At 40.7% G+C, this 25020-nt stretch overlaps 1 protein-coding gene across 1 annotated transcript in view; it reads right to left on the bottom strand.

Moving 5' to 3' along the window:
* SPOCK1 (SPARC (osteonectin), cwcv and kazal like domains proteoglycan 1) overlaps positions 1-25020 on the bottom strand; it is a 245896-nt gene that overhangs the window by 47395 nt on the left and 173481 nt on the right. Inside the window, exon 6 of the mRNA XM_088536865.1 lies at positions 3767-3881. Coding sequence (XP_088392991.1) covers positions 3767-3881 — 115 coding nt within the window. The remainder of the gene's footprint in view (positions 1-3766; positions 3882-25020) is intronic.

The following is a 25020-nucleotide window of genomic DNA, read 5'->3' as shown; positions in this document are numbered from 1 at the left end:
TCCATTCTGCTGGAAGCATGCACACTGTAATTCTGCTTAGTATTTTTCCACTGACATGTCTATATGAGGCATGAGGCTTAGCTCTCTATCATTTTCTACTTAAGATTATGCTATACTTGAATGGATTCCACAAACTGGGCATCTAAACAAGAAGTAGAAACAGTCTCTCTCCTGTCTACATGCTCTTCTATATCAATTTTATTGTATTATCAATCAATATTCGGACTTTTTATACCAATTCAGCAGCATCAATGGTACCAAAGCATTACATGAGGAAAATAGAAGTTTTTAGGTTAAGACTAGAGAAGACACTGGAACACCAAGTAACCAGAACACTGGTCAGAAGCTCCCAACTGAGATCCAGAAGTCTGAAGAAGGGGAGACCACCCTAGTGATGCTGTGACCCGGCGGCCTTCACGGCCCTGGGATGTTCTGCCTTGCACTTGCCCCACACACGTCAGCTTGGGGGATTCTTTCTCCAAAACCAGGTAACACCATTTGTTGAGCAAAGAGGGGAATCTTAATGAAAGACACACTCTTCAGCGTTTTCCTATGGCCAGAAACTGGAATTTGCAGTTCTCACAAAAACCTGGCTAGCATCCAGAGCGCAAAGGGTAGGCACATGGACTGAGGGCACAGAAATACTCGGTTTGAGACTCCCCTGTGCTCCACAGACAGCTGAGGAGATAAAGTTTGAAGAGATGAGCCTGAATAAGTAAGCTTATGGAAGTCCTAATCACTGTTACTGGCAAGTTCAGAGATCTGGAGGAAAAAAAAACAGATAAATTGGGTTAGAACAACCCTTCTATATTGATTATTTGAGTCTCAACAGGAAAAATCTTTTGTGGGCACTTATCTAATGAAGTCCATGGAGGTTTGCCCACTGACACAGCGGTTCAGTTTGCCTCCTTGGATTTATGTGGCCAGACTGTGCTACTGTTTTGCTTGCTGAATGCACAGCGAAGATCTACGAACTGCTTGGCTGCAGATTAACCAAGCAAGTGTCTAAAGACAAAACAGGACTTTTTTTGTGTATATACACATTCACGTGCACTTGCACACCTGCACCAGTATGTTGCCTAGGATGCTACAAAGCAGGCTCAGAAGCAGTTTCTTTGCTCACACTCAATGAAGGAAATACCTAGTATAATATTTTGAACATTTCCATGCACACCTGATGGATATTTTCCTTATGCCCTAGGTGGCTGTGCTCCTTCAAGAGGGCAGGAGCAACGCTGCAGAGCACCCACTTCATGCTATGGTGAAGATTGCAGACTTGAGGCTGTCCTTTAACAGCCTTTTCTTGCTGCAAGTCTCCAGAGCAGTGGCATGAGCCCTGTTAACTCAAGGTTGGCCTCAGGAGAAAGCATTCAGGGAAACTGCTCCACAGATTGCTCCAGCCATTAAATTAATGCTTTGTAGGCTACAGGTTGGAGCCAAGCAAAACAAGAGCCTGGGCTCCAGAATACATATACCCTGTCAAATTGCGTTTATCAAGATAAGGGTTATTAGAATCTTTTTTCTCTTGTGTGAATGAAATTGTAAGCTTAAAATGTCGCCAAAGATTTATTAATCTGATACTCCTTCTGATAAGGGCAACAAAGAGGGCACATGGGCAGCAGCTTATGAGAAAAAAAGTGTATGTTTGTGCCTGAGTGCAAGAGAGAGAAAATATGAATAAGGCAATTTATCAGCGAGTATTTTGTAAGCAAAAGATTCAAACCACATAAAGCAATATTAAAGTTATATATTGATTTCAGAGCCTTGCCATCCAAAATGTTTCATCCAAGTTTGATAGCTATGCAGAAAAATGCCCACGGATTTGCAAAAGATGGAATAAACTTGCATTTTCAAAATCTAGGCTGTAGAATCACTCTTTGTTCCAGAAAGCAGATGAATCATTGCAGCTCATTCATGATACTAAGTTTATCCTAGTGTATCAGAGGAGTTTTGGTAAATAAAACCCACAGCAGAAACGTGAGTGCTACACAGTGCAGCTCCAGCTAAGTTGCCCTAATTTTACAGGACAAACCCCCCAGCCTCTGGAGCAGCAAAACTTCTGATGACTTCAACCAGTGTTTTGTACAAGCGTTCGTAACAAGGAAAGGCAGGGATGAAAAGCACCAAAAAGTTTGATCTCTTCAAAACACGGTTAAGGAAACTCCAGCATGTTTATCTATTTGCATGCAATTTATAGGCAACGATCTTCACACTAATCCTTCAAAGGTTTAGGCATGCACTTAACCTCAGGAAGATCGATCAATTGTTTGCTTAAATTTAAGTATGTACTTAAGGGTTTTGCAAGACCACAGAGAAATTTGCCCTGAGCACAAGCCTGCCAAAGCACTGCCCTGGGAGGCTCCACGGTGACCTTTGCTGGTCCACGTGTGCTGTCCCTCTGCCTGCTCTCCAAAAACCTTCATGTGAAACCTGGTGACACTCTGCTAGAGGCTAATGTGCGTCACCACCAGCAGCTTCACCTGTGATGTTCAACTATATATATACACACACACACATATACATTGTTCCTGTCTTTACTGTTGTTGGAACACAACAACCTCTCAATGTTTCTGGGTCAAGCAGATGGCTGTCAAAGCTTCAGCCTTTCTGCATTCCACGTGTGAGCACACAGGGCAAACAACCACATTTCACTGCCTAATGTGACACAGCAAACGCTGTGTAAATCACCACGTTGGCCTTGCGAGCTATTGGTAGAGACAGGAGGCCAGGAGCTGACAGTGATTTAACTCTATTAGCGCTGCTCCTCAGGGGCAGGAGACAACACTATATTTAGAAGGCTAATATTCGCCTTGCCACAGCTGCTCCCACCAGCACATTGCACCAGTTTTAAGAAACCAGTCGCAAGCAACACTTCTTCTCACTTCCAAAGGACTTTGCCCATAACAGGGCTGAAGCTCCTTCCCAAAACCTGCCTGTGGTACCTGCTCTGATTTTGCTACTGCTTTCCTCTTAGTCAATCTATTTTGCAAGAACCGAGTCCCTCTGGACGCTGTCACACTGAGATGGTTTGTGATTGCTGACTTGGGAGAGAGCTGAGGGAGGGAATCAGCTCTCCAGGGTTTACAGACCTGGACACAGCATCGCAAAGGAGCTGCAGGATGAAACAGCCATAGGTGATGAGAGGCTGATCTTCAGTTTTAGGTAGCATCATTTATGATGAGCTCGTTGTCGCATAGTAACGCTTGCATCATCAGCCAAAAATTTTATAAATACATATAAATACAGATGCACATATATATATATATATATATAGAGCTAATATTTAACTTCTAATGTTAATAATGGTACCAAGAACTATAATACAGCTCTTACATAATGTGTTTGTGAGTGCGTGCCCATGCAAGTTTAAGCATCTTTTTGGATGGCATACAGAAATATCCATTTGGCTACTGCCGTAGATATATATTCATTGCAAGGGACTTTACAAAGTAATGAAGTCTCAAGCAGATTTTCTCTTTTCTCTCCTCTTTTATAAGGCTTCAATATTTTCACTCAAAATACATTCAGTCAAAAGAGATAAACCATAAGCCATGAATCTGCCGAGTGGGTGTTAGTTTTGCTGCAGGTGTGATGTCTGAAGGCACTGCATGGTAGCTGTACCACCGCTGATAATACAGATCCAGTGTTTTCCCCTCTGCAAAAAAGCGCTATTAAATTGCCTCCGAAAGAACTTTTTTAAGGTTTTCTTAGAACAAAGCAGGAGCCCCTCACTCAACCAAAATACATCATTAACAGGTCAACTCACCAGCCTTCTCCGTCCTGTGCTTTGGATTTTCGGGTCCCGGAAGGCAGGGGCAGGGCCCTTCGCATCGGGCCGTGATGGCTTTGCCAGAAGTACACGCGTGAAACTCCAGCTTGCACTGGAATCATAAAAAGGCAAGAAGGGATTTTGAATTAGGGCAAGATTAAAATAAATAAATAAATAAATAAAATAAATAAAAGCAAGCAGGAGCTACAGATTAAATGAGAAATGGCATTTATGCATTTAGCAACAATGGATTTGGACAGATTGCAAATTCTCAGCCTCTGTTGAAAATGCTGTTGTTTTTATTATCACAGATAACAATAAAAGCTACTTCCTGTGCAGTGTTTGACACTGGAACTTTTATACCTTTCTCATAAAGTGCATTATTGTTATCCTCTGCTTACAGACACGGGATTTGCAGCATGGAAAGATGGAACAATTCCTTCTGAGTCACCTGAGCGACCAGCAGGAAAGTTGGGAAGCCAACGGAGCCCTCTTGCACGCCAGCACCGCGTGCTCCTCCTTGAGCTGCACTACCACGTTTCACCCACGAATGCTAGGACAACAGTCATGCCATTTACAGCTTGTTTCACGGTTGACATCGCTACAGGTTTACAGGCCTGGTCTTTTGAGGAGCTGGAAGCTCTCGGCAGAGGGGATTTGCAGCTCCTCCTGCCAGTTGTCGCACACGCATCACGGAGGTCAGTGGGACACGTGCAGGCTCAGACAATCCACCAGAATTAACGTTGCAAAAGTGCTCTAGTTAAAAAATCCCGAGTTATACCATCCTGAGCACTCATAGCCACTGCTGTTTGCATTGTGTATGGTTTATTGCTGCCTTTTCTGCCATTCTCTCTCTGCAGTTACTGCCTCCAAGACCCTTTCCCCGGGCTGCAGGCAGCACAGGCTGGACTAACACACTCAGAAAACGGAGAAAAACAAAATATCCTAAAGGAGCAAAAATGTGCAGGAGGGTCTCTTTGCTGACAACTAATGAGCTGCACTCACTACCATTTTTATCCCTTGTTGAGTAGTGATTTTACCAGACCAGGGTTGAAGACTTTGAATGTAAGGGCAAGCTTTTCCCACATTCTTCCTTATAGCGACTGCCTCCTGCCAGGCAAACCTGAAAATGCTGTAAAAACTTTTTAATAGTGCTGGGTTTTATTATAGATTGCTGTTTTCCATTTAAAGGGAGGTCGGTGTGTGTACGCAATGCAACATGGCACATTTGGGAACACCTTTAAGGGTAGAAGGACATGCAGGGTGGGAGCAGGAGGTCACCCAGCGTGGACGTGGTGGCAGTTGTAGCTGGGAGAGCGACGGCCGCTGAGCAAGATCCCAGCAGCATCTCCTGCTGTTTGGGTCCGGGGGGAGCCGAGAGAACAGAACAGGGTGTTGTTACAGGATAAATGCCTCCCGCTTTGAGAATGCGGCAAATATCTTGGCTTTGCCTCTGTTTATTTTTGTTAAAAGGGTTCATCTTCACCCAGGCTTTAATCTAGCAGCAGGAGACTGCACTATTATCCTGTACCTCCATCCTCCTTCGTCAATGTTATCTCCCGGGCCACTTTGAACTTCACTGTACCCTGAAGGCTTCGTGCCCTGCATGTGCCTCTGCCTTTTCCATTTGGAAAATGCACGGACACACGGAAGCAGGGGCTGATGCTTAGCTTGTGCTGTGCTCGCTTCTTCCGAGGCTGCAGGGAATATAAGCACTTCTTTTTCATCTGTCCGCTACAGAACACACCAGAAACCACATCAGAAGGAAAGCAGAAGCCTCCAAGAGCCCTCTCCAGCAAAAGGAAACTCCGTTTACTGCCTATTCTGATAGTCAGGATGCTGCCGAGAGCTCACCCATAAATCTTCCTCCTGCAGCTGGAGTTGACAATTTAATTCCTTACACAACATCAATTAGTTGCATACTTTATTATGCATAATAAGCGTAAATTATGTATCTAAGCATTAGCAATTATAGTTCCAAACCACCTCTAAGATGGTAAGGGCCATTTCTAGACCATTATCGTGTGTCGCGAAGAGTGAAAGAGCTTTGTACAGCAGAAGAGCAAGGCAAGACTTTCCTCAGCTTTGTTAATGACTGATAAAAACAACTACTAAAAAGCTAAAATAAACCAAAAAAACGCTCAAAAAACACAAACAAACCAACCAACAACTGATTAAAAAGGGCAGCTTCTATGATCTGAATGCACAGGGTAGGAATGAGAGCTGCTTCTTTGCCACCTCCCTGGTGTTTGAAGTGTCTTTGTTTATTATGATTCCCAAGGCCCACATAAACATCTCCAAGCCATTTCACTGCAAATGGAAAAATCAGCTCTGTTATTTGTTGCTAAATGTATATGGAGATCAATAAAATATATGAGGGGAGAAACGGTTGAACATATTCATGGAAAATTCATAAATTAATTTATTCAACTAAGACGTGGGAAATTACTGCAGAGAGTGTTTTGGCTAAAGTGGTCCCTAGAGAATCCACTGCTTGGCTAACGATACTGTCTCTATTGTCACTGCATTGACAGCAGTGTGTTTTGCATAAGCACTCACATTTGAGAGGGAAAGAAAATAGCTGCATAAAAATTTATTCCCAGTTATTTTATGCCTATCACCCTCCAGCCTGTGGTCCCTGCTGGAGGAGAATCCAGATGTTTTGTAATGATGGAATAAAGCAGCATCTCTCTGCTCAGTACAGCCTCCAGCCCCTAGCAGGGCCTTCTGAGGAGCTCTGCATCCTGGCACGAAGATCTTGACTCCTTGCCTAACGTGATACAGCCATGCTGCTAAAGGAGACACTAACTTCCAGACTGCTGCTTGCTTCTGCCATTAACTGAAGTGGGAATTAGCAAGGAGGGAAGGGTTAGGCATAATTTTTTGGTGGAAGCATGAAGGAATTAGCAGGCAATACATTTGACAGAAGACAAGTCACCACAAGATCTTTCTCAAAAGACCAGCTGAAGGTTAGAATAGAAGGTAAAGTTTTACAGTATACTAATTAAAATGTAAGTTAAAACACTGAAATACCACCTCTTAGTAACAGCAGTGCCCTGAAAGCCCTAGTGCTCAACGGGGCTTCTGCCTGGAGCTGCACTGGGCTGCCCGAGGCTCTTGTGTCGCTACCGGGACCGATTTGGGGGTAGCTTGTTTTATGGTGCAGCTTTTCCTGCTCACAACACATTGCTTCTAAACTTCAGATACAAATAACAAAAGCTCATTATTTTCCACTTCATCTTCCTGTCTGCCACAGGCAAAAGCTAAAACTTCTCAAAATTATGGCATACGTATTTCCAATCCAGAGCTTTTTTATATCAGTATTTTGCTCTTACCTATCTGTCTTAGCCCATAATTAGACTCCATTGGAGTCCAGGCCTCTGTTTGAGAGGAACTGTTTGTTTACATGCTTTAAAACACTGTTTGCCATTACTTCCTTAGCTAGGACTCCTACCAGTATTTTCTTTATAAGCCTCTGATTCCAGTTTTCATCAGATGGAAAAAAAATACTATGTCTGGAACACGCGACTCAGACTCCACCATGTCCTCAGATGCAGACATCAAACTCCCTCTCCCATTGCATTTGTTTTTTTAATTTCTATATTTAAAGAAAAAATGCGCATGAAAAAACATATTGTAACTCTTCATAACCACAAGTTAGGAGTTCATAGCTAATATTGTTATTCAAAGTGAAAGGAAGCTACTTAAAGTGGTTTAATGGAACAAAGCCATCTTAGTCCAAATGTAAAGAAAAACACAGGAAAACAATTGGAGATTTGAAACGATCGATGCTGCTTGAAATGCACAGCCATGTAATTGAGATACATTCGCATTCTGTAGCCATTTACCGATCACAGGAGAACGATGATTTGTCATTTTTACTCGCTTCAAATTACTGAAGACAATTTAATTTCTCTCATGGAGACAACGCATCAGATAACGTGAACATAATCAAGAGGTAACGATCTGTGGCTCTGTGCACATGCAGACACTCCAGTTAACACCCTACATATGGCACAGGGAAGGCAATGTGAGACATTCTGATACCCAAGCATGGGGGCTTGCATCCTAAAATCCTTGGGTAGACTGAGAAGTACCTGTAAATGCCTCAGAACCTACATGGACAAGAACCAGCAGGGCTTATAGGAGAGACCAAAGGAAGAATTTTGGGTCAGGCTCCATGCTGCGCGCTCTGCTTCTGTGCTTGGACACCCTTCGCTAGCAAGCATAATTATAAAAACGCTCCTGTCATTAACTTGGTGTATATTTTCACTTGTAGAATGAGTAAAAACATCCAGGATAAAGATATAGATGCATGGGAGACTAGCTGGCTTATTTCACATCCTAAGCAGTGGTACTCTGAGCGGCTCAAGTGCATATATCCTTATTGCAAGCCTCAGCAAATTACTTGTAATACCATACCACACTCATCATGGGATTTTATGTCCAGGAGTGCCTGTGCAAAAGTGGAAATGTGAGCTTTTACAGCGTGCGTGGCTGGCTTCCAAATGGCAAGACATCCACACTTACCCAGAATTTCTACCTTTCCCTATGAGGGCTGAAGGTCAGTCTGGGTTTCGCTGCTTCCTGCTACTAAATCCCACCAGGCCAATCCTCCTCTCCACAATACCTGAGTTTTCCTCTTGCTTTCCAGTAAAACCCGTCAGATTAATTAGTTCACAAGAGGTTTGCTCTGGCTTTGGTGATTGTCCCGTGTCCCTAACAGGCTTCATTTCTGGCTATTAATGCAGCAGGAATATGGTACCAAGCAAACTTTCAGATCTCACAGAAAGTTTTCATGGCAGGACACATTCGCTCGTTGTTTATATATGGAAGAAGTCTGAGGTTTAATAGTAACATAAAATAAACAGCATTTTGCAGTGTCATTTCTCCAGTTGCTTTCAGAGCAGCAAAATTTAAGTGCTAAAAAACACCAATCTATTTTTAATTGATTCCTCAGAATTTATTTTGTAAATAAAAAGCAAAAGCTAAACCAAAAGCCCCAGTAGTAAAAAGCACAGAAGCAAAACCTCTGGCAAAGAAGCTCAGGGAATGCATTTTGAAGTATAGCAACCAGTGAAGAGTAAGCTAGCTTGAGCTTTGAAGTTCAGGCTTGCAGCAACGCTCCTGATTTATAAAGACGACAATAGAAACAACAACAGAAAATTAAATAAGAAAAAAAAAAAAACCTCACACAACAAACCCCAGGCCTAGTTGTTCAGTGCTTAGTGAATGGACTTCCTGTGACAGACGCCCATACAAAGAAAGCAGAATTAGTTTGTTTGCTCAAAAATCAAGTAACCACAGCTAATCCTTTTGCAGCATTATCCTGTTTCAGCTTTTACTAAATCTGCTTCAAATTAAAGATGTGTCCAAGCCAAGAAACACCTCTTTTGATGTTTTAAACGGCTCATATAAGCCATTTGCTGGTAAAAGCTCAAAATTAGAACATTGGAACTAGAGAAATGGTGTTTTCTGTGCTAGGAGGCTAACAACCCCTGATGAAAGTTGTGATCATAGATGCTCAAAACTTCAAGCACCTGAAGCATTACTGCATCCTCCTCCCACACACGAGAGAAGAGGTCCTAAATACGAGTGTCTTAAGAGTTATGGAAAATCCCTCTATCCAACAGCACCTATATTATGTCATCTGGAAACTGGAACAGTGAATTTCATACTTTAAGCAAATTGTTATGGATATCAAGATAACGAAACTGACATAAACTACATTTTTGTTCAAACTTATGCAACAGCTATGAGTTAATGCCACTAACTGATAGTCTCCTGCTTCCTGTTCCTGTCCAGGATAGGCCTTTCAATGCTCATAATTCAGCATTGATTTTGCAATATAAATAATAGCAATTTTCCCTACTATGACTTTGCTTACTTTGCTTGCAGAAAGGAGGTTTAAAAGAAAAAGCAAACAAAAAATAATAATAAGAAAACCCCCCAAACCCCCCACACATTAATGACCTCACTTGTAAAACACATAACCCGCAAACTGAAAAATAAAACAAAATAAAAACAAACAAACAAAAACCCCAGCAAAAGTAATTGGGTCATCCCCAGTGCAAAGGCAACTGGTACTGTCAAGGATAACATTTTCAGGAAACTACAGACAGAACAGCATATGTAATTGATGTTTTTTTAAGCTCCATCACATTCCAATTTGCTTGATTTGGCAGTCATGACTGTGATTCTAATCAAGTTAGAAAAGGGACCCTATGATTACCATCATCAAGATTGCTAGGTTGTCCAAAATGAACACATGCTGTCCTCCGAACTGTTCTTCCGAATCCTTCCGAACTGTTGCCATCTCTTTTTTAAAGTCTGTTGTAAAAGTGCCCACTGCACAAGGCAAGTGATCAACCAACCACAGAATTCCTAAAAGCAGAAGACTATTCAAAATTAGTTAGTCTGTGCTTTGACCATCCCCTTCAGCCGAAATTGCAGCCCTAGAGGGAGGTTTAGGAACTTATTGCCTTGAAATTTTCCTGAAATTTTCTTAATGTGCAGTGGTCAAGGTTAAGGGCAAGGAAGCCACATGCCTTTCTCTAGCAGGGGTTCTCCCTCCATCCCCGGGCCTCTTCTCAGTCCTCCTGAGGAATTTTGACTACTCAGTTAGGATAAGCATAGGAGGAAGCCATGAAGCCATACGTGGTGGCACCCACTCTTGACAGTGCATGACCATGACATATTCCCATTCATCTCTACTTTCTCTGCCTTCCTCTGCCACAAAACTTTGATCCTACAGAGTCTGAACCAGGCAGATCCATGAACCTTCTTCCCTTCAAGGTAAGTAGGGCCAAAGACCCTTGTCTTGAACATATTTTTGGTGAAATAATTTAGCACAATGATGACCTGCTTTCTGGGTCCTACTGCTATTCGAGTGACAGACAGCAGAGAATAACACTGAAGGATGTCATTGTTTAGAACAGGTCCTGTTTTTAATTATGTTCACCGTGGAACAAATAAATATCTGCATTTAAGATAAGCCAAATTATGACTTATTCTGTCTCCATGCAGTTTTCACCTGGAGCAGTACATAATATTTCCCTCCTGCATTCTCCTGAATTCTCATTAACCTTTCTGTCAAGGTTGCATTAAACACGCCTTGTTAATCCACCATGTTCTTTGAGAATCCTGACATGGAAATGACAAATGCTTATCTAAAAGTCCCCTCTGATTTAATGAAGTACATAACAAGAAATACAGAATTCTAGTTTACAATACAGGTTTGATTGGAGCTTCACGACTTCAACGAGTTCACTAGCTAGCCTAGCCTATGAAATGCTTGAGCATATGTCCTTAGGGGAGCAGAAGAAAAGGTCAGAGATACTGGAGGAATCTAAAGGCTTAAAGAACATCCCCCACATTAGAGTGTTTTTGCTGTTCTAATATGCTATTCCACAGAACGTGCGTCTCCTAAATAAAAACCTTTTTACAATTAACTTACACTGGGCACTCTCATAGTTACCATAGTTCAAGGCACTGAATTTCTCATGAGAGCTTACAACTTCAAGGCCATTTCTGGTGAGAAGTTCTTGCAACCTTGAGGCAACACAAGGTAATGCAATGTCTGAATAATTATATTCATGTAGGTTTTGCATGTTGTTTATGGAACATACACATGTTGTATGTTCCATAAACACTAGGTAATGTGTTAACAAAGGTAATCCTCAAAAAAAAAAAAAAAAAAAAAAAGAAGAAAAAAAAAGAAAAACACCACCAAACCGATTTGACTGGTATTGCTGTACTATAACTATCCCATTAAATCTATTTTGAAAATATTCATTAAGACAATCGCACAATGAAATTTCCATTTACACAGCTCCTTTCATCTACAAAGCAGTCAGTTTTCTTACTAACATAAACTACTACTGAAGTGCAGCCAACTCCACAGCTGGAAATATCACACACACTGCATCACTGCATGACACTTTGGGTTGTGCTAAGGGGGAATGCTGATATTTAAAATGCCAAGAAGTGACAAGACCCAATTATCCAGATTAGAATACTGAAATATATTCCAATACTGCATTTTCCAGACTTCAGATATATATATTTTTTTAATCTGCTGGCTCCTAAAAATTCAGTCCAATATATCCCAACTTCGAACATACTGATAATCATTTTGCTTTTTGTACATATCTTTCTTGGCCAAGCAAAGCAATTCACTGACCCCCATGCCAGATGCCCACAGACTACCTGTCAGAATCCACTGTTTATGTAAAATCATAAATCAACCATTGTGGTCACCCTCCTAGATAGAACCACCGGCTCAAATGACAACACTTGGTACCTAGCAGGTCTCATGCATGTAGCTAGAGATCCAACTACGTGCTGAAAGAGGAACACTAGATCTAATCTAGAAGAGTAAAAGAACTGACTCTTGACAGAAAGAATGATGATGGGAGATAAAATGATTTCAGATCAGAAAAGTCCTACAAAAAGTCCTACACTTATTTCTGCCTATGCTTGCACATAATGAAGTACACTTACAGTCAAAACTCCTCACGTTTCCTCTAGTTAAGAGGAACACTTAAAATCCAAGCAGTTTAAAAAAAAAAACAGAGAGAGAACCTGCAGAACCTGCTATATAGTCTGGACACTGACACAGCAGCAGAATTGCTAATTCTTGGGATTACTATATTCCCAGTCTCTAGAGGGTCACTAGGCATATGAGGTTTCTGGCATATATATTCAATTGTTTTCTAAGATAAATCCATCAAGAATTACTCAAAGTTATTAGTAAAACTTAGATATTATCTCCCAGAGAACTCCAAGATTCTAAAGGTTAAAAGTGTTTTCCTGCAATGAGATGTACAATGACCTCATAAATATTAATAGACCCTTTCACCTGGAAAATGCCAGCTATCCTAGCTTAAGTGCAATATTACAGAACAGTACAAAATGGCATAGAAAAACATTCTAACAAGAGTTTACCTATGTAGAAGCCCCCCAAAAAGCAATTTGCGATTCATATCAGCATAGTTCAGAAGTCCATGAAAAATGCTTGGAGAAGACATGCACACACTGCAGGCTGATTGAGCCAATTGGGCTCGCAGCTGTGGACACTAAACTCCCTTTCCCCAAGCAGGGGTCTCAGGCATGCTTGTATATCCTCCAAATAATTCAGAAAACCCCCTCCAAATGCTGAAGGACAACGATGCTGCCCCAAGAGCAGCACAGGAGCTCAGGTGCAGTCCTGTGCACGAGGCCACCAGTAAAAGCCATCCCTAGCCGTGGCTTGGCTGATGGGTGGAAACAGGAAACATGACTGATTTGCACGGCTCCCTGGAAAGAGGAGCATTAATTTAAGGAAGATTAGATTGTCACAATTGCCCCGACAAGAACACCTGTCTAGCAAGGCCTTGAGCCTGTATTTTGGGACACCGCTGTGCCCTAGCCAAGACCTTAAAAATATTCTCCGTGCAGGCTGTCAGCAGTGCTATATTTCCTTGTCACTCTCTAAGTGTGACTGATTTGCCAAGATCAAGACTAAATTCATGATCAGCAGCAAGGGCACCTAACATGAATTATACAACTGCCTTTCCATCCTGGCCTCCTGGATACGTGAAGGAAAATGCTTTCCTGTGTACACCTCTGCTTTTTATACCCGCACCATATTCCCTGTGTGACTGCTCAGCTCATCCCACCATCTCCTCCCTGCTCCCCAAAGATGATGTGCAGTAGTGGAGAGGCATTTGACTATTAAAAATATCACCCTGTGTTATAAACGTGCCGATATTGTGACAGAGCATTTTGCCTTCTCAGATGAAATGGAAAGCGGGGCCAGAAGCAGTGGCAATTTTCAGAGGGGAATTTAGTGCAGAGAAAAGGGAATTTTTGCAGCTCTGGAGAGGCAGCACTGATGCAGACAGCACTCCATCAATGACGAGCAGGGAAGGAAAGCACAAGAACAAGGTGATCAAATGGTTAGAGGAAAAAAGGGATAGGAAATGACCTTTCCCTCCTGTGCAAAAGCATGGGTACAGAGTGGAAGCTAAGGGTAATAGATAGAAAGTGTTAAGGACTGTGCCCAGCAAGAGCCTGCGAAGCTCAAGGACTGACGTTTGAAAAGCCTGACAGTGGTAACTCAGGTCTGGCCAAGGACACTGAAATGACTCTCAATATGGAGCAAGCACCAGCTACAGAGACCACCAGCTTCTGGGAGGCTGCACATAAGTCAGGTCCCCTCCTGCCAAACCCAGGACACAGCACAAAGCCCAAGGCTCAAAACGAGGGACTTGGAGATGAGAGATGAGCAGAGAAACCCTGACAGTGCCCTCAGCTCCCACTGGAGTGAAAGATGATGTCTTGAGCATGCCAGCAAAGCATTAAATCCTGAAAGCGTGGTGTGTGCTTAGTGTTGAGAGGTTTTGCCCAAGGGAAGAGGATACTGGAGCTTCGGTGTCAGCTCACATCTCAGATTCTCTTCCAAAGGTATCTTTAAATTGGTCACTCAATTTACTGGCAAGCTGCAAGATTTGATACTGCAGGGAAGCAACCCACGGTTTTCTCTGTGGACTAAAGGACTAAATGACAAAAATTTAGGCACTGATGCACAGGACTCGATTCGATACGCCAATGTGGAGACAATCAGTCATAACGAAGAAAGCTTTATGTCTTAACCATTTTTGAAGAAGTTAAAGCTTTGCAGCAGACAATTATTTGGTTCATTCGAAGATTTGCAAATATCTCATTCTATAACATCTCATTCTTCCACTGACGCACCAAAAGGTTTATGATAGCGCATCAAAAGAAAAGCATATTAATTAAAAAGGGTTCATATTGTCATTATTTCACTTTTCAGCAAAAACCTACAGACTTTTTTAACATCAAGGATAAATATTAGAAGAAAAAAACAGCAACTTTCCACTTTTAGAAAAGAACTGTTATAATCTATATTAGTATCAGACTAGAAATAACAAGAAGATTTAAGTTTGAAATACGAGAAAAATATCTCTATCATCCAAATATTCTATTGTATCAATCTGTAAAGTTGCCACAAGGAGATAAGTGAATAATAATTCTCTGTTGATTTATCCAACAGACGCAGTCACTCTTCTTTAGTCACAGATTAGCCAGGGTGTTGCTCAAAACGACCTCCCATTACTTCCCAGCTACGATTTAGGTCTGAAGATGATTTTAATAAAAATATATGGAAATAACAAACAGAAGACAAGTAATTTAGATAACAATAATGCCAAATTTATCGTCACGGTAAAAATATGATTCACTTCCACCTACTGAAGTGTTTCATCCATTCATGCCTGAGTTACAAATATTCTATCTCCTAAAAGTATGTATTATTCATACTTTTCTATTATTGCAAAGATCTGGGAAAGCAGAGTTTAAAAACAAAATAAAAACAAACAAACAAACAAAGAAAACAACCAACAAGCTCTCAGGCATTAGGCTGTAATTCAACACTAAAGGCAAGTCATTGGCAAATACCCTTGGCCTTACTCTCATATTGGTATATTAAATATGTTTGAATGCTCAGTTTTTGGTGTCCAACAAGTGGCCTTTGTCCCCACCAAGTCCTGATCATCTTTCCCTGGAGCTGCACAGACAGTTGCTGGTAAACTGGCATTTAGGAAAATTGCTGTTTTCATTATATTTCTGATGCTATGAGCTTTTACACAGACAAAACCTCTTGGGCCAGGTCAAATCCTGACCCCAGTAACTGGTTTAAGTTGGTGCACCTAGCAAGGTTGGTGGCTTGCAGCAGATAAAATTAGCTTTCCTGTGGATGTATACTGCTTGCAGATGTTAGTATTGATGTATCCCTTGACCACTAAACATAACAGTACTTCTTATGGGAGCCCAAACCTTTACCCTCTTCTTTAATTAGTCCCTCCTGAGCTTAGGGCTGACCACATTCTTTGCCTCCTCCTGTCTTCTTCTGGCAAGCTGCCTCAGGGCAGGCAAAATGCATCCCAGAGAGCCTGCAGGTGATGGAATTCACAGCGTTTGGAAAGAAAGGACCAGGCCTATCAGATAAGTGTTCAAAACAAAATACAACAAGATTTAGAAGGTGCTTTTAAATTTAAGGAAAAGTGTAATCCTTAAATTACTGCTCTGAAATTTACTGGCTTAAAATGAAAGACCTTATGGCAACCCATCAAGGAGTTATATAACTCAAAAAGGGTTTTCTTTGCTCAGTGTTGTCTGTGTGAGATATATTTAAGTAATAAAACACACTTCCGATATTAGCTCTGCTATACAGACTCTATGATGATAGATTTCAGGTTTGAAAATACAGAGAGGTCTCTGCACACGCTAGCATTTTTCTTCCATTTTCATTATAAAGGCTTTTGCTGTTTTTTTTTTTTTTTTTTTTTTTTTTTTTTTTTTTGTTGTTGTTCATTTGGACTAAAATTGGTCTTAAAACCAAATCCCGCACAACTTGGCCATGATGTGCACCCTACTGCCACCAGGTTTGGTGTCCCGTGCGAGCGGGCTCTATTTCAGCCTCAGGCAACGCATTGGCCGAAACAGCTTTTCATTTCAGTCTCCCTGCAATTTAAATTGGCTACATATGATCTGTAAATGTCTTCAAGCTTCACACTATCTTACAGCGTTTAACCCCCTGGGAGGCAGGTGACTCTTTGACATAACTCTCTCCAGAGAATATTAAACACAGAGACTTTAGAAGTGCTATTTCTAGCAAGGAATTTTCATTTGTGTGAAAGGCAAGACATTTCTAAAATAACTTGAAGATCTGAAGTTAAGAGGGAAAAGTCCATTAACAGGTTGAAGCCTTGATCTACGAGAGGCTTTTAGCACTTTATCTAATCTAATTTCCATTTAATAAGACAGGTTTTTTTCAAACAGTACATCCACAACCCCGGTAAGAACCCCTGAGAATGAAATTAATTATTTTGTCCTTTCTGCACAGTGTAGTTTTATATTTTTGGGCATTCTGCTTGAAGTATACATTGCAATATATAAATAGCCCTGGCATTGCTTTTGCCTTGTAATGATGTCATTTTTACACACAATTAATCCCATCGATCAACTGTGTTTGCTACCCTTAGAACATCATTTGTGGGGCAGCTAGAAGAAGTAATGGCAATAACTTCTGCCATTTTATTTGTAATCTTCCATTTACAAATGTGCTGCCCATAGGAAAAAAAGACACACAGGTGGCTATGACATTATATGACAGAAACACTAATACTGTAGGCCAATGTTCAACAACCACGTGGTTGCCAGCCAGATAGTCATGCAAGAGGAGGATCAAATTCCGACTGAGCTCTGTTGGCTCGTCCCATCAAGTGTCCCATCGGCACACGAGGCAGTTTGTCCCACACAGTCATGTCTTGCTGCAGGACAAGGGTTTCCCATCTTTTCCAGCAATGCAGAAATCAGAAGAGACATCTTGAACAACAGTGCCATCTGTCCCCTTGAAAGCCTCTCCTTTTCTATTAATAATTCCTTGCTTTTTTGGAGCTTCCTATCACTTAAACTCAAATGCACATAATGCAATGCCCAAGCCACCAACTGAAGGAAACCATCCCCATTTAACTGGTGAAGTTGTTACAAGCCCTTTACACTGTTTCTGCTACTCAAGGTAACTTTTCCTTTAAAGGCATTTCAGTGCTTTCTCCCCCTCAAATCATTCATCTCTTAAAAGTCTTTTTGACCTGAAAACTCAGGTTACTGAAAGTCTTTTGAGATGTCTGCTCTACCAATCCGCAGGAATTCATAGTGAGATCTCACAGCTGAAATTTAAACTAAAAAACCCTTCTCTCTCTCCTTTATTTCCCCACCTTTTCATGAGCATGTCTTATAAGGGTGACTACAGCCAACAAAACCTAAACTCCTCTTCACGTTCTTGTCTCAGTTTGCACAGGGGATAACAGTAGGAGACAGAAAACTTGCATTAAGAAGAAAATAACCTCCAATATCTTATATTTGAAACAATATATATTATTGATTTTCTTCTAGGGAAAGAGATAGGAAGTGTGTATGTGGCAAAGACTAAGGATTACAGTACAGCAAACCTCACTGCAATTCTTTCTCCCTGCATATTTATTTGTACACAAAACATTTTAGGTAAAAGACAGACCAATATCATTGCTGAACTATCTGAATTATGTGGAAACAAGAGATTAATCTTTGCGTTTCCACTGGCTGGATGAAGACCTTAGTGTAGAGTACTTGAATGTATAGGGAGGGAGAAATGGAGGACAGGAATGGCCCTTGAGGGGATGAGATGAAGCCATCTAGCAGTAGTCTGAATCTTACACTGCCACCATGGGTGATTAGTTGGGAAGATTTTTTATTTTGGAAGACTCTGTCTCATTCCCCTACCTTGGGCATATCATCACAATCCAGAAGGGATTTAGATCCCCACAAAAGCACCTGAAACAGGATTTAAGCACTCAGATCTTGCCACAGCTCCCCAGCAGCGCAGAGAGGACAAGGACACCCCTTCCCTCACAGCCAGGCCTTGAGGACACTGCAAGTCTCTGTTGAGCAAGAGGCTAAATCAGAGCCCGAGCTTCATCTCTGGTCATCACAAGGGTTCTTGGCAATTCCAACAAGGCTATGGATGTCTTGAGACCGCTGTAAATTTTGCTTTAGAGTCCATGAATACTCATCAAAATTCACATTTTGAAGAGAGTATTTTGAGCTCAGACTGGCATTTTTCTATAAAACACGCTTACTGGAAAATGTTCATATTCCACCTGCAACAACTGTTCCAATTTCTCCTCATGAATTATGTAGATAATGTAAATGCGATTTTTTAACACCAACTAACTACATTTAATTTGATGCAACTACTTTGTGCATTACTATTTCAAACTAAATTTATTTGTGCATCTATATGCACAGATTTTTCCAAGATGAGAAACACATTCACTTGTGCAGTTTGCGCCACATTTTGACAACTCATTGAATAATGTCAACCTTGAGATGTGTTTTCTAGTCCAATTATACTAGAGGGGCACATTTCAGCATGATGTATTATGTAAAGAAAATGCACACATAAATCCTATTATTGGTAATGGAAACTACGTGTGTTGTACCTCCCACACACTGCTTAAAAACTATGCCCCACAGAATCATTTTGAATAACTCATATATTCTACATAGTAGAAACCTGTTATCTAAACCTATTCCTTTGCCTAACTCCATTATAAAGGGACAAGTGACAGTATGTAAGAACAAACCTTATGGCTTCAGCCCCTCTGAGTTCCAAGCCTTTTCTCTTGCATGCTAAAAATGTAAAGCAGCCTGTATCATTCAAATAATCTGATTTTCCAAACCACCTTCATTAACATTGTTGGCTGAAGTCAATTACAAGTGCCTTAAGGCTCCTGGTCTCATAAGCATGGTGTGACAGGTCAAATTTTATTGTTTGCTCCATCCATCATTACTGACGCACTAATTCAAAGTACACAAGGCACAGGCTACTCACTGCTTCTCCTCTCTCCCTGGGCACCTGCTGCAATTTTAATGCGGAGGGTTATTAAGTAGAACATCGTCTTCTGTCATTCAGGGCTTGCTTCTTCCACACATTTAAATAAAAAGCCCCAGATTAGACTTTTCCTGTAATAGCAACCGTTTTCTCCTTTGGGGTGAATATGCCCAAGCAAGTCATCACTGATGACGCGTTTGAGCAACAGGGACTTCTGATAATCTATCCCAAAATTCAGCCACTGAACAACCAACACTGAGGAAAAGCTTTTGGAAAGACCTAGAGAACTAACCAGGTGGTCATTTATGTTGCAAAACACCGTTGATCTGCCACCCTGGCCTCAGCAACTTCCATTTCTCAAGACATTAATGAACACTTAATGTTAGGCAAAAAATAAAGGATTTTGCTGAACCGCCTGTGCTGCAACTGTCAAACTGAGGCTTTAATCCACCCTGCAGGAGAAGAGCATTTAAGCCTGGACCTGCACAGGCCTTTTTAATTCAGTCAGACTCTAGCACGCAACACTTCAGCACAAAACTACCTCCTAAAAAGGTTGTTTTTCCGAATTTTTGGAAATACTGAGTATCCAGTCACGGGAATGACAGATACTCAGACCTCTAGTTTTGGGCAGTAGTTACCGTGGTGGCTAAATATGAAATTTCATCCAGAGTTACATGTAGTGGAAATTAGTGAGAAGAAACTCATCTACATCACAAACACTGGAATGTTTTTAAAATAGCACCTGTGTGCAAATTAGAAAAGCACAGGGAGTAAAAATTTCCTGCAATGACTTGCTCTTTTTCCATATAATTTTATTTTTTCAATATCACTTAAGATGTAAAATAGCTTTAAATAAATTTTTATTTTTAAATATTTATTAATACTTTTAAATATTAACATTATTAATATTTTAATAATTTTTAATAAATATCTATTTAAAGTTTTTTAAAAACTACTCTAACATGCGATGAATTCCTGTAATAAATCACTAACTCTTTAAAAAAGTAAAACACTTTCATAGTTTTTATTTCCTGTTACCTGATCACAAGTGAAAAGTTAACATGAGAAGCTGCATTATTATACAGCAGGTCTAATTATTAAAAGGTCAAGGAATAAAAGGGAGAATTTGTAGGTAAGCGTAAAATTAACACATCCAATTTAGAGAAGATCTATCTAAATGAATTCTATCCATTGAATTCTAATCAATTTAAATGAGTGCAATAAAAAAGGTCCATAAATAGCGTGGACTTGTTTGCTTACAGTATTTATCTGGAGATCATTATCCTGTGGGAGCACACGTGAAACGCAGGGCAATAACAACAGGAACCTGTATTTTCACTCTGCGCCCAAGCAAGCTCTTGAAACAGATTTGCAAAACTGTATGAGTGCTATTAGAGCCATTTGGGGAAACTCAATTGCACAGAATTTAAGTGATTTGGACAGAGAGGAAAAGGGACCTTCTGCTACCTAAACCTTCCTTCCTTCCCTCAGTCAGGGGTGATGCTTCTTTATCAGAAACCTGAAGGTTTCTCTGTTCTGCAAGTCCCACCATGATAGTTATACATTGCTCCTGCACTTAAATATTATGTGTTTTTTAGGGATTTAAAAACACCATTTTCCATAAACTCCAGTTCCTAAAACACCATTCAGAACAATTTACCACCTGCAGCAACAAGCCTTACACTGAGATTTTTTGTCACCATGTCCTCCAAATTCTGCAGTCTTAACTTGATAATTAAAACACTCAGCTCTGATGAGCCTTCGCTATGGTAAAATAACAGGTTCAGAAATAAAAATAAAAAAACAGATTCAGAACCTGACAAAACATGTTAATCGCAAAGGACCCAGGCTGTGCAAAACCAAATTGCTTTGGACTGAGCAGTGTTAGATTATGGAAAAACAAGCTAAAAATACACTTTCCCTGCTAGACAAGGTTACAGAAGGAGATAACCATTGCCATAGCCCAATTAGATTGACTAGCTTTAGCAAACAGTTAATAATACCTGGAGGTAAAACTTTGGGCATGTGTTTTGCTCCTTGTCAAAGCCCCTGTCTCGTTGGTCCCAACAGAACCAAAGCAGCAGGGTTGTTATTTTGACTGATTTCTCAATGCTGAGCAGGAACGAAATGAGATGAGACCCACCCAGGCTGGGACCCTGAATGCCAGCAGCATTTCTGTGTCCTGCCTCTCCATGGGACAAGAGATCATCAACCCAAAGCCTTGCCTTCCCAGCCCCAAACGGTGCCTTTAATGCTTGAGCAACCAGTTTCCCTCACCAACCATCAGCACTATCTGCCCAGGAGAGTATTTTTCATGAGATTCCAAAGCTTGCTTACTTTTGTCTTTTTTCTTTTCAAATTCAAATGCATTCCATTTCTGCCAGCGTGCATTTGCAGTGCTCTGTTGCTAAGGCTCAAAGGCTCTTTCTCCAAAGGCTGGAAAAAGAGCAGCCAGGGCACCTTCTGCACATGCACCGGCTCCTAAACCACATTAAGTCCTTGGGAATTTGTAGTACCTTGAGGCTTCTTCAAGGACAAAATAGACCTGACACAGTAAAAACTGCCCAGTGCACTTGATTTTTATTTACTAGTTCACTGGAAACCTCTTGGAAAAGGTAAACAGATGTTTTGACTCTAGAAGAGCTGATATTTTTTCCTTTCCAAAAGCTATATAACTCTGGCAGTATTTTGAAACTACAGAGATGTCAGATAATCCAGAAAGTTAATACTCCAGAAGTACAACAGCTCTCAGGTGGAAATAACACAATGATCTGCACAGCACTAGCAATCAGCTGGTTTTTCTTTTCTAGCTGCTCTCACAATTCATATTCCGGTAGATGAAATATCCAGCAAACGTGTATTTTTGGATTTGGGCTGGGAAGCTGCCGCAGAAGTCGTCACAACACACAGATCACTGGTTGTGCAGACGTCCTTTCTCACAGTTACGATATAAAATTGTGAGAGGATGACTTGGGATTCTGAATTTATTTCCGGACACCACCAAAGGCAAAGCAGGAGCTTCTTGACTTTAACATATAATGGACCAGGATTGAAAAGGAAGTGCTGGAATTTGCTGGATCACATGGGTATTCAGATAGAGTTCAGAAGCTATACCTGCCAGCTCCTTTGGAGCTGCAGGAAGGCTGTCCCTGCCAGGAGAAAACCCGGATTTGATAGTTTTAGATTCCTTGCTTGTAGCCAAAACACCTCTGAGGAGCTGCACACTGGAAAGAACGCAGGAGACAGCCATTTTTTTGAGTACTAGAACTGACAAAAGACAAATATGCTTTTTTGGGAGTGCATGAAAATGCCCTGTAGATATCAACTGTCTTAAGATACTGACACGGATTCCAAAGGTAATATTTTTTTCCTTGATAAACAGTATCTTCTGAGCATCAGCTCATCACTTGTAGTACTTGGCCTCAAGCATGAATAGTTAATCATTAAAACTTGAAGATTTGGCCTAGAATCCCCCTGCTACTTAATTTTCAGTCTCTAATTTTAATGAACAATTTCTAAATAATCCCTGGATATTTTTTTTTCATCTTAGTAGATGCAGTTTAAGCATTTTTTATTCCTGCTGATGTGTACTTGCAGGAGCTCCAATAATGCAAAAGGGCTGCTTAATTCCCTACTAATGTAACTGAGAGGAGAATCTGGCCCCTCAAACTCAGATAAACCCAACCTCTTCTGAAACAGCTCTCTCTTTTGGCCTCATCTAAGAGGAAAGCCCGTATCATCTGCAGGATTTATTTACTGCTATAAGCGAGGTTATAGTGAACTACAAGGATGGTAACAGTTGTTTATAGTGCAAGATGCAACAACACGTATTTTATTATCAAGTCTCCTTTTTGCTTTGCTTAAGCAGAAGGGTCTTAGATCATAAATAAACTGATGACCAGCAGCGCTGCTGAAGGGATGCGGAGATCTAGTGCACAGAAATGCATCTATCCTGTTAAGGAATGAACAGATAAGACCTGAGGAAGGTAACGCAACTTAGTTTTCAGATAAGCCAGGAGGAAGGCAGTTTAGCTTATTTCTCAGAACAGAGTTTTGGTGGTTTTATTTGTTTCAACAGATTTCAGCCTAGGGGTCTGTAAGCCTGGGCAGTTACGAGAATAATGATGGTAATTATACCCACAGCAGAAGTAACAATTAAATCAATTTGATCTTAAAAGGACTTTGGATGATGCCTACAGTTAAAAGCACAAACACCACATTTTTTTTCCTGCAAAAGTGTTAAGCTACCCAACCATGAACAGATATAGATATAACGCCACTGACTTCATCATGGCCAAAATATATATATGTATATATGCACACACATATATACATGTACATATATATATTTACACACATATATATTATAAACTATGGAAAATTAAGCACAAAATTCTCTGGTATTTCTAAAACTTGCCTAGTCACAGGAACAGACCTGCCCAGAAGTGATTTACAGCCTCCTCTCACAAGTTCTCTGTGCTCACAGACATGGATTTATTTCTACATCTGCTTCAGCAGCAGGGGAATTCAGACCAAGAGGTTAAGGGATAAGTTTTCAAAGGCAGATGGTGCTTAACTGCCATCTGTGCCTTTCACAACCCTTTCCCAAGTAGGCTGATGGAAGCTCTCCTGTCCTTTACCAAGGTAAGGATTCAGCTCTATTTTACTCCCAAATCTCTGCTCATTCCTTGAGACCACGCTGAGAAAACACAGAGAAACAAGGGGGTGTTTTTTTGGATAAACAGCACTTCACCAGAACTCAAACACATTGCTGTCATCATGTTTCAAGTCAAATAAAAACCATGCAGGTGCAGAGCCCTAACTGTTTCGCATTTTAAGGGACCAGGTTTATTATTTAAGACCTGATTACACAATAACAGCATCGCTTTGCTGTTGCATTAGAGGATGCAAGTCTCACTGGCCTGAACCTGAGGCCCAGGTATTCTCCTGGGAATACATCACCAGGACGCGCCATAGATAAGTGTGTGATCTATAAAAAACACTCAGCTTTAGACAGATTTTCCTTTGCCCTGGAGCTTCCCTGTTGTTTTCTTGAAGAAAAAAGCCAGACAGAACAAAAGCCTTATGCAGAATGCATTGCTGCTGTTAGGAACTCCCCTGCAACACCTGAGCAAAAAGAATCAAGCAAATCAAATGGAATTAATGTTGAAGATCTACTACTAAAACAGGGAGGTTGTAATGACTTGGTAAAATATTTGTCTTGTAGAAAATTCGAACTGTCACATTGAACAAAAGCTATTAATTTCCACAAGATGCATTTCTCCAGTATTTAAATGGTCTTATAAAAATCTTGACCAGCCGGATCAGAAAATGCCTACAATCCTAACAATTGGAGCTGTCATGCTTAATACCGACGTTCAATGTAAAATAAAAGGAAAAAGCTGCGTTCATTCACAATTTCTTACAGTGATTTCAAACTTGTTCTCCTAGTATTTTATTATGAGAGTCCCATTCTTTCCAAATTGTGAGAAGCAGGAAATGATGTGAACTTCTCAGTATTGCTGAGGGTGGCAGTAGCAGAACTGGGTGAGATACCACATTTGCCACATCCCAGTCCAGAGGCCACAACATGTAACATCAGCACAACTGACTGTCAGCTCCAAAATCTTGACTATTAACCCAAAGCAAAGAATTTCATGAACAAATTAAAAGAAAGAAGACAAAGAAGAAGAGAGGAAGACATCCTTCACTCTTACACCTGCCACCAAAAAGCTTTCCCATCTCAAAGCAACATACAGGCAAAAGCATAAGGCTGTCTTTATGCTTCTTAATTTCATGGATTCTTCAACTATTT

The sequence above is a fragment of the Tinamus guttatus genome, unplaced genomic scaffold (genome assembly GCF_059628265.1).
Source record: "Tinamus guttatus ecotype Peru unplaced genomic scaffold, ASM5962826v1 Tinamus_guttatus_pri_ptg000710l, whole genome shotgun sequence".
In the NCBI taxonomy this organism is placed as follows: Eukaryota; Metazoa; Chordata; class Aves; order Tinamiformes; family Tinamidae; genus Tinamus; species Tinamus guttatus.
This window is presented reverse-complemented; position numbering and strand designations above follow the sequence as displayed.